This window comes from Notolepis coatsorum (assembly GCF_963971535.1).
Source record: "Notolepis coatsorum genome assembly, chromosome: 7".
In the NCBI taxonomy this organism is placed as follows: domain Eukaryota; kingdom Metazoa; phylum Chordata; class Actinopteri; order Aulopiformes; family Paralepididae; genus Notolepis; species Notolepis coatsorum.
Window position 1 is genome coordinate 65,138,810 of NC_140171.1, and position 10,852 is coordinate 65,149,661.

The 10,852-nt window shown below is 40.9% G+C and overlaps 1 protein-coding gene across 1 annotated transcript in view; it reads right to left on the reverse strand.

The window, feature by feature from the left end:
- Positions 1 to 3,838, reverse strand: part of vwa11 (von Willebrand factor A domain containing 11) — a gene marked incomplete at both ends in the record, with an annotated part of 85,010 nt that extends 81,172 nt beyond the window's left edge. The window contains one exon of the mRNA XM_084319256.1: positions 3,653 to 3,838. Coding sequence (XP_084175382.1) covers positions 3,653 to 3,838 — 186 coding nt within the window. The remainder of the gene's footprint in view (positions 1 to 3,652) is intronic.
- Between the last annotated feature and the right edge of the window lie 7,014 nt (positions 3,839 to 10,852).

Here is a 10,852-nt window from a genome sequence, read left to right on the forward strand (position 1 = left end):
TAGGGTGTCATCTAACCAGAGTGCAAGGTAACAGTAAAGTGCATAATAATATACAGTGTAACAAGTGATTATATGGAATATATATATATATATATATATATATATATATATATATATATATATATATATATAACGAAGCTTCTTTGTAAATATGCTAATCTAATGTATGTACAGTATTATTATGTACAGTGATACAAGTATAAATACACTATGGTTGGTAGTAAGCCATACTACTAGCCAGTGGTATGAGTAGTGTAAGATAATCGAGTCCTCAGTCAGTAATCACCTCGTCACCTGTGGCTCCGTGAAGTTTCTGCATTGTGTATCTCTTTCTTATCGTACTGACTGATAACCTCTCTCCTTCCCCGTTGAGGCCCCTCCCACCACCCTCTATAGTGCTCTGTCTCTCTGTCCACATCTATACGTCTCAGCTTCGTTTCCTAGCCTGAGTCAAACCGGAAGAACTCCCAGCTATAACCTATAGTCCTTAGCAATGGCTGACAGCCCATAGCAACCACGCAATGCATCTACGTCTCACCTACGACCCAAATCTCTCAGTCTCTCTCTCTCTCTACCCTGCCCCGATCACCTATAAGCGATGACCCGACTGCCACATCGCTGCACTGGTGTCTGTGGCTGGTGACCTTGGCCCTATCTCTAAACACACTGCCTGCTGCTCTCACTGTCTACCGTGCAAACACACACACTGGCTGCCAGCTACTTTTAAAATCTATAGATCCGTCTGAGTTAGGGGTGTAACGGTACGTGTATTCGTCCAGCGGATTTACGGTACGGCCGTGACGGTGCGGTATGTGCAGCCATACAAAGAATACGTCTCATAATACCACTAGGTGAAAGTAGGGTTGCACTTGCACATTTGACAAATCTATGCTCAATATCTTTACTTTATATAAAACGTTGAAGCTTTATTGACAAGCACGGTGACAAGCGGACAGAATTAACAACGCACACTCACACTCTGCACTCAGCCACCCTCCTCCCTTCCCGTTTTCTACAGCCTGTGTCCCTAAAACAAAACCATCCAGATGATGAATTAAGTAAATATTTTAAACACAGCAGGGTCATTACAATTTTGCAGTTTTCTTTAGTTTTCTTGTTCGCCCAATAATGGTAATTATTGGAAATACACACACACACTCACATACCCGCGCGAACACATGTCAACTTTCTCCTGCGGACCGCGGACTCTCACAACTGTTAAAAAAAGAAAAGAAAAAGCACTACAGTACATACCACCAGATCATCTGAGCTCCTCTCCAGTTGCTGCTACTGTGTTTAAATCCAAAATATCGATAAATCCTCCTTGTTGTGTAACATGTCATCTGTTCTCTTCTTCAGTGAAAGTGAAACTGAAACTAAGTTGTTGCATAAGTTGTTAAAGGGGCAGTAAGCAATTAATTTACTCAGTGGATGCCTGAACACAGAATGACACCAGTATCACTGACTACCACGGCAAGCCTATAGAATATTATTCTATTTAATAATAATAATTATAATAAATATATAATAATAATTATAAATATTGTTTTCCTGTTGTACCGAACTCGTACCGAACCGTGACCGCAATACCGAGGTACGTACCGAACCGTGGCTTCTGTGTACCGTTACACCCCTAGTCTGAGTAGATGCTGTCATCTACAGATATTTACATTATGCACATTGAAAAACAGGGCTATTCTATCAGTAGGCATGGGATATATACCAATATAGATCAAGTATATACAGTGTACAAAGTGGGTATGTATGCATGCATTATGCAGATATATTCATACAGAATATATGTAAATATGGTATATAGTGTTATTGTACATATTACAGTGTTATATCGATAGCCTATAGGTTGAGGTAGATAGTAGGAGGTGAGAGGATGAGAGAGAGAGAGAGAGAGAGAGAGAGAGAGAGAGAGAGAGAGAGAGAGAGAGAGAGAGAGAGAGAGAGAGAGAGAGAGAGAGAGAGACCGGGGGTGAGGGAAGGGGGGCTGGCACCGTGTACAGAGTTCGGCAAGATGACAGCTGAGGAGAAGAAGCTGTTCCTGAGCCTGCTTGACCTGAGATTCCTATAGCGCCTCCCAGAGGGAAAGAGGGCAAACAGGAATAACACAGTACTTAAAGTCAGTTATTTACCTTTGTGTGGTGTAACCCAGGGGTTCCCAAACTTTTCAGGCCGTGACCCAAAAATAACGGGGTCAGAGAGCCGCGACCCCCACTAGTATAGGAGGTAAAAAAAAATTAAAATAACTTTTTTTTTATAAATGGAAATGTATGGTTGAAACATGCACACGTTCAAACGCACACACACTAATAGGCATTGGAGGCTTTTAACCAGGGCCGGACTGGGGAAATCATTCAGGCCAGGAAATATAGTGCAAAATATAGCCCCAGTCAGGCCACTTTTTAAGCCAGGACATTTCTTGTTACAAAGACTTCATTTCCTGCATTCTGGTGCAGGAATTTTTTTTATTTGTACCCTTTAAATGCCAGTGTTTGTGATGGCATCACAAATTATTGTTAAAAACAGGCTAGCATATGTATGATTAGCAACAACACTGATTTTGATGGATTTTCAGTTTTTTTGTAATGTCAGATTGAAAATAATACAATCTTTTATTCAACTTCAGCCCTGATCATAACACCACATATTAATTTTATAATTCTAACCCTTTAAATGCCAGTGTGTGTGATGGCATATATTTGCAATATATCAAATGCAAAGTAGATTTTTCTGGGGGGGATTATTACAGGCTAGCATGTGTCAATGATTAGCAACAACAGTTTTTTGTAAGGGTCCGGCCTCACCAATCACATGCGGCTCCTTTTGTGTGTGTGAGAGCAGAGAGAGAGAGAGATGAGAGAGAGAGATGAGAGAGAGAGAGATGAGAGAGAGGGAGAGAGAGAGAGAGAGAGAGAGATGAGAGAGAGGAGAGAGAGAGAGAGAGAGAGAGAGAGAGAGAGATAGTTCTCCAACTTGTGTGAGTTGCAGTGATCTCCTGGTTGTTCCCCACCTAGTTATCTAACTATTGCGCTGCTGCAACTAGAAACACTGTCCTGGCCTGCTTCTAAGTTCAGTGGCCTGACTGCAAAAAAAAAAGAAGAAAAAAATGTAATGATATTTTTTTTTTTTTTTTTTTAATCATCTGGCGACCCCCCCCCCCCCCCCCCCCCCCTCCCCGCGGCGACTTTGGGAACCCCTGGTGTAACCCATCTATGGGACCCATTTTCAATGTTTACTAAAAGACAAATGATTTGTTTTGTCCCCCCCCATGTATGTATGTATGTATGTATGTATGTATGTATGTATGTATGTATGTATGTATGTATGTATGTATGTATGTATGTATGTATGTATATGTGTGCATGCTGGTGTGTATGTGTGTTTGCATGGGTGTATGTTTGTTTGTGTGTGCACACTGTTATATTTTTTGTGTGTATGTGTGTGTGTGTGTAAAATGTATGTGGGTGTGTGTACTGTACTTGTGTGTGTGTGCGTGCGTGCATGCATGCATGTGTGTATGCATGTGTCAATATGTGCATGTGTGTGTGTGTGTGTGTGTGTGCGTGCGTGCGTGCATGCATGCATGTGTGTATGCATGTGTGCATGTGTGCATGTGTGTGTGTGTGTGCCTCCTGCCCACCGTGGGATTGAACTTGTGACCATCAGCCTCCACCACAGCCCGGCATGTCTCTGTCACTATCTGTAGTAGAGCTGTTCCTGTTATGCTGACATGAGTGGACGCCCCACCTCCGATGGGAACAAAGGCCCTGGCACCACCCGATAGGGACAAGGCCAGCAGGGCCATGCCAAGCACTGGTGAAAGCATCTGTCCAAAAGAACGTGGGTTGGAGAAATACATTAATATTTTCTGGTTGCTATCAGAATTTTGATTGTTTGACCTATGATGGGGAAGTCCTGCTGGTAATCCCTCTGATTCTCATTCTGAATCTTCAGCTTGAAATGTGCACATCTTTAGTCATTTTAATAAAACTTTTTCCACCAGTGGCAAAAATGATCCTTTCCTGTTTAAAACCAATTAGGACCCATCGTGACACAGGTGTCACATGTACTTTACATGTTCTGGACATTTCCATATAAAGCGTTATCCTTGATTTGACCTCATGAAGTCCCAAAGGGACACCGGTGGAACATCCTGGTGGGGTCATGTGACAGATCATGTGATGTTGTGCTCCCATAAACCACCTTTCCCCAATGCTGACTGATGGTGGTGACTAAATGACAGAAGTAGCTAGCATTCAAAAGCTAGATTCTTGTTGCTAAAAGGTAAGATTTGCCCATTTAATAATTATAATGCTTACATAACATGTTCTTTATTATATATAACCTGTTGTGAACACATTTCTTGAATAAAATGATAAAGAAAACAATTGACAAAAATCACTGTGACACATACGTCACACCGGGCATATCACCTTAAAATGTTCATGAAAATTTGATGTGACATATATGTCACAATACGAACAATTATTATGATCTGCTCAGTTAATTTGTCTGATTCAATGATATTTAGTTAATATATTTTATATTGTTCAAATGTTCAATTGTTCAAAGCATATTAAAACAAATATCAGTCATATTTCAATGTAGTACCCTGTAGTGCCATGTAGTAGTACCCTGTAGTGCCATGTAGTACCCTGTAGTGCCATGTAGTACCCTGTAGTGCCATGTAGTAGTACCCTGTAGTGCCATGTAGTACCCTGTAGTGCCATGTAGTACCCTGTAGTGCCATGTAGTACCCTGTAGTGTCATGTAGTGCCATGTAGTACCCTGTAGTGCCATGTAGTACCATGTAGTACCCTGTAGTGCCATGTAGTACCATGTTGTACCATGTAGTACCCTGTAGTGCCATGTAGTAGTATGTAGTACCCTGTAGTACCCTGTAGTGCCATGTAGTACCATGTAGTACCCTGTAGTACCCTGTAGTGCCATGTAGTACCCTGTAGTGCTATGTAGTACCCTGTAGTGCCATGTAGTACCCTGTAGTGCCATGTAGTACCATGTAGTACCCTGTAGTACTTTGTAGTACCATGTAGTACCCTGTAGTGCCCTGTAGTACCCTGTAGTGTCATGTAGTACCCTGTAGTGCCATGTAGTACCCTGTAGTGCCATGTAGTACCCTGTAGTGCCATGTAGTACCATGTAGTACCCTGTAGTACCATGTAGTACCATGTAGTGCCATGTAGTGCCATGTAGTACCATGTAGTATCCTGTAGTACCATGTAGTACCATGTAGTACCATGTAGTACCATGTAGTATCCTGTAGTACCCTGTAGTACCCTGTAGTGCCATGTAGTGCCATGTAGTACCATGTAGTACCTTGTAGTGCCATGTAGTACCCTGTAGTGCCCTGTAGTGCCATGTAGTGCCATGTAGTACCATGTAGTGCAATGTAGTGCCATGTAGTACCATGTAGTACCATGTAGTACCCTGTAGTACCATGTAGTGCCATGTAGTACCCTGTAGTACCCTGTAGTACCCTGTAGTGCCATGTAGTACCCTGTAGTGACATGTAGTGCACTACATAGGAATTAGGAATACGTTTAATGATTAACGCCCAATGTGACATATATGTAACATTTCAGATCTTTGCCATTAGGTGGCGCTATTTTGAAAATAAATTCAGAAATGTGTTCTTTGTAGTTTATTTAGTCAGTCTTATGCCCCTCATAATTTTCCTTGAAGGAGAAATGGGTGTGGGTTCTAATGGGTTAAGAGTAATTTTAGGTAATATAGATGGATTATATGTTAAGTATGTTATGTTAACTGACCTATATTTTAGGAGACACATTGTTAACACTTAGCAGACATTTCGTTGCCATCTAACCACTGAAAAGGAAATCCTGTTATTAGAATTTTTATTTGACCATTAAATAGCTTGACCTAACTCTTGTTTTAAAGGAACACACCAACATTATGGGAAATGTGCTTACAGTATTCTCCAGAGTCAGAAGCTAGGCTAGCTGATCCGTATCCGTTTACATTCATTCAGGTGGGGTGGGGGGGGGGGGGGGGGGGCTGTACATTGGAGGTGGTTGGGTGGGTGGGGTGGGGGGGGTAAGTGTACATTGGATTATCGACGAAACCTTACTTGTACAGTACATTACCTAGTATGGTTTTGTCAATATTCCAATGTACAGTTTTGCTTGTTTGTACAGTGTTTCCCCCCCCCAACCCCCTCCAATGTACAGTAAATTACCTAGTATGATTGTCAATATTCCAATACAGTGTTCCCCCCCCCCCAACCCCTCCTACCCAACCCCCCCCCCCCCCCCCCCACCCAACCTCCTCCAATGTACAGTTTTTACGTCAAATGTATAATACTCCCTTTTCTGGACTCTTTTTGTATCACAAACAGTACTGTATTTGCAAATCTGGTATGTCATAAATGTATAGATGTAGCAGTACTGTCTATCTGTATGTCATGTATGTCATATATGTCCTGATTAATTGAAAATGGGGGACCCTGATGTAAACAAGACAAAAGTCTTTCTCTGGTCTGCATCCCCTTAACAATTGTGTGTATTGAGCTGTACTGTATTGTACCCATTCTGCAATCTGTTAATAAAGTTTTCAATCAATCAATCAATCAGTCCCAAGAAGAGGGTCTTGTGTATTACTGGGTTAGGACATTTACTGTACATTGGAGGGGGTTGGGTTAGGACATTTACAGGGGCCAGTTTCGAATTGCAGTCTCCCGTAGGTGCTCCTTGAGAGTGGTTTTAAAAGTGGGTAGTGATTCACATTCCTTTACAGCTGTGGGTAGGGCGTTCCACATTGATGTGGCATAATTGCTAAACGTGTTTAGTCCGTTATTTGAGCCAAATCTGGGTTTAACATGATTTGTGGAGCTCCCTCTGGTGTTGTGGTTGTGGTATTCACTGACCTTTGGGAAGTATTTTGACATATACATGGGTACCTTAGTCATGTAGTGTATCTTGTAGACCAGGCCCAAAGTGGGCAGGGGTAAGGTGGGTTCTAGGAGTAAGGTCAAGCAGTAGTCTGACCAGTTTGTTTTGTGATGTTTGTAATTTAGTTTTTAGCGCCTTTGAAGTGCTTTGGTACCATGAGGTGCAAGCATAGTCGTAGTACCCTTGAATGAGTGCTCCTGCCAGAGTCTTCAGGGTATTCTTGTTTACCAGAGAGGAGATCCGGTACAAGAATCTAGTTCGTTGGTTGACTTTTTTTATTACATTGGATGCCATTTTGTCACAGGAAAGATTTGCCTCTAGGATGGAACCTAGGTAAGTAATTTCATCTTTCCTTGTGACAATATTGTCACCCACTGTAACTGAGAAGCCGTCGGCCTTGCTGAGTTTGTTATTTGAACCGAAGAGAATGGACTCTGTTTTACCCAGGTGTAATAGTTTGTTGTCAGCGAGCCAGGTGCAGATTTTTGCCTAGTTCCGAGCTGAGGGTTTTTCAACCTGTAACTTGTTCTTGTCAGAGACCAGCAGGGCTGAGTTGTCCGCGAACAGGAACAAGTTGCAGTCACAAGCTGACGACATGTCATTTGCATAAATTTGCTTGCAGCCGGATAGATTTCTACTGAATGAACAGAGAGGACATTTGTATCTAGTTTGACTGGAGAAGATGGTATGTGCATTTCCAATAATGTTGACATGTTCCTTTAACACTTTGTGTGCCGACGACGTGTTATGTCGGTATTTCATGCCCCCCGTTGAGTGCCGACAACGCGAATTGTAGTTTATTTTTTTTATTAGCTGAATTCATATTTCATCAACCGAGTCTCCGTTGGTACAGCAGCCCCTCCAGGAGCTCCGATGGGAAAATACCGCCCCCTATCGTCTATCCCTGTGTAACTGCAGGCCATTCGATTATACTGGTGGATGTGTGGTGGATGTGTGTGGGGGGAGCCTACTGGTTCCACTATACTGGCGAGCCGTCTGATCAAGAGGGAAGTGATCGCAAGATGGATATATATTTGGAATATATATTTACAGCAGCCAATAATCAATCAATAAACGTGATCGATATTTGGAATGGCGATCAGGAATTGGAATAATCTTTTTGAAGAACATCTGATCTAAGGTAAGGAATCTATGTTACCAGTCTTGGGGTAATCGGAGCTGTTTTGACCTATATCTCAGCGTGTCCAGCGTGTGTGTGTGTGTGTGTGTGTGTGTGTGTGATGTTGAGGAAATGAGGTAATCGATTTCTCAGCTCGCTTCTATAGCGTGCATAAGTACACATATACTATCGATAATCTAGCGTTTATTTGAAAACGATTAATAAATAGGCAGACAAATGACAACGTGTCTAGTGTATTCGAGAATATTCCAATAAATTCTGTTTATGAGGGAATCTTTTTATTTTCCGGAAATTTTCAAAAAAACGATAGCTTTTCGAAATGCTATAAAAAGGATATGCACCGATTAAAAAACTATCCGTTTCGACAATGTTGACTGCAAACAAGTCATTGATAAGCGACGGGCAGATTAGACACATAGCCATAACTTAAAACATCGATTATGCATTTTTAACGCTAACATTGAAGTGGGTGGTGGCATTCAAGGGGATAAAAAGGAAAACACGGCCGGCATTGAACCTGTTAAGCCTTAAGGTCCCCCTATAGGGGGACCCTGCTTTTCTTTATCATAAATCGATCAATAGAGACCTTATTAGATCCTCAATTATCATATCATGGGGTATCATTGGAAAGCCACACTCATTGGCTACAACCCTGTGCAAAGATTTTCGAGATCGCCAAATGATTGACGGAGCTAGAGCCCCGGGAGTCGGGGGTGGTAATGTGTACTTTTGCATACTTTGGGGCACGCCTCACATATCAGCATGTAACTCGAGAACCGGTGAACGGACTTTGTCACTTGAAAGGGCAATCGACAGGCAACAAATAGGGTTTTAATTCTGTCTATATATTGTATTAAAAGAAATGCACACCCGAGCCACTAGAGGTCGGCAAAGTATCATCCACATGTGGGCCCTTGGATGTTAAAGGATAACTCCACTTTTTTTTTAAATTAGCTTATTTAACATCTTCCCTGGAGTTAGACAAGAAGATGCATACCTTTTTTGTCTCTGTGCGTGCATTTTAGCTTTGGGAATAGACGCTCCGTTAGCATAGCTTAGCTTCATCACTGGAAGTGGGGGAGGACAGTAGCCTTACAGTGCCTTACAGTGTATTGCAAGGTCTGACATTGACCAAACTTGATATGCATGACCTTGGTGGGCTCTAGGTCAACTCCTGAAAAGGGGGTCAATGTCAGACCTTGCAATCAAAAGTTAGGGGCGCACTGAAATTATGGCAAGGGTTATTAGCCCCCTAACTTTTGATTGCAAAGTCTGACATTGACCCCCTTTTCAGGAGTTGACCTAGAGCCCACCAAGGTCATGCATATCAAGTTTGGTCTATTCCCAAAGCTAAAATGCACGCACAGAGACAAAAAAGGTATGCATCTTCTTGTCTAACTCCATGGAAGATGTTAAATAAGCTAATTTAAAAAAAAAGTGGAGTTATCCTTTAAGAGGTCAATGTTTTTAAATATGTTTTTTGTAGCCAAGAGTAAAGACCATAACCCTATCAAAAACAGTAGTCAAAGTGTATATTTTCATTTTTACCGATGTTTTATATGTTTTATCGGAAATACAAATTTATCTGAAAATGCTAATTATCATAAAAAACGCAAGAAATGACTAGATCCAGATTCAACCCTGCCATTGGAAAGAGGAGCATTTTCCCTATCCATGGATGTATGATTTGGCCATAATAAGGTCAAGGTCAAGTTCAAGGTCAAATATGAATTTATAATTAAAGTCGATTATCATTAATTACTGTATCTACAAATCCTTCTGTTTAATCATCTTCCTGCGGTTCATTTGCTTAGATTTTGTGTACACATGATCTCAATAAGGTGGTGAATGAGCTCAGTGAGCATTTATCAGAACATTTATACATCAAAATCATAAATCACAATTAATTTATTCATTGCAATTTACTCAGCCTAGTAACAGACACAATGTTTCTGACACTGGAAATACATACCCCCAGGTCCCTAGATGTTCCTAGATACCAAGAACATGCAAATTGACCTTGCAGAAGTGGAGCAATCTTCCATTTACTTTTTTTTTTTTTTTTTACCTTTAGGCGAAAACGGTCTACAGATTAACAGGTTAAGGGCTTCATTTGGGAGAAATCATTGGTGATTGCGTTCAAGTAAATTCTACAGACATCCTCGGAATTAAATAATTATAATAATAATAAATACAACAATATTTGGGTTATTGACAATGCAGGGATCAAACTACACAATAAGTTTATCTTTCACAATGGACAGGGCCCACTGTGCGTTTGTCCCTGACAGATCGCTGCATGCCATCTTGGCATGAAGTTTGCCAAGGATCGGGGAGGAAGGGGTTTGGACTTGGGACACATCTTTAGCCAAAGTCAAAGAATAAACACACTAGAAGAAAAAAGGCAAAAAATTATATCGGGCATGTCACTGGAAATGCGTAGACCACAATCGAATCTGGCTGAATTCATGCAGTCTGATCCTGGCATTAAAGAATTTATTTATATTGAGCCAAAATGTTTATGTTCAAATAAATTATAGATTGGACCTTTAAACTCAAGTCATAAGTGGTTGACTTTGACATTTGATTTAATGAGACAACTGTGTCATAACTTTTTATTGTGATCATCATCATCATCATTCTGAAAGCACTCACCAAAAACGGTCAAAATACCATAAGCCATCATAATAATAATATAAAAAATTATAATAGTAATAATACAAATCTTGATGACATACCTTGTTAATTGAATAAACAACATTAATCTGAA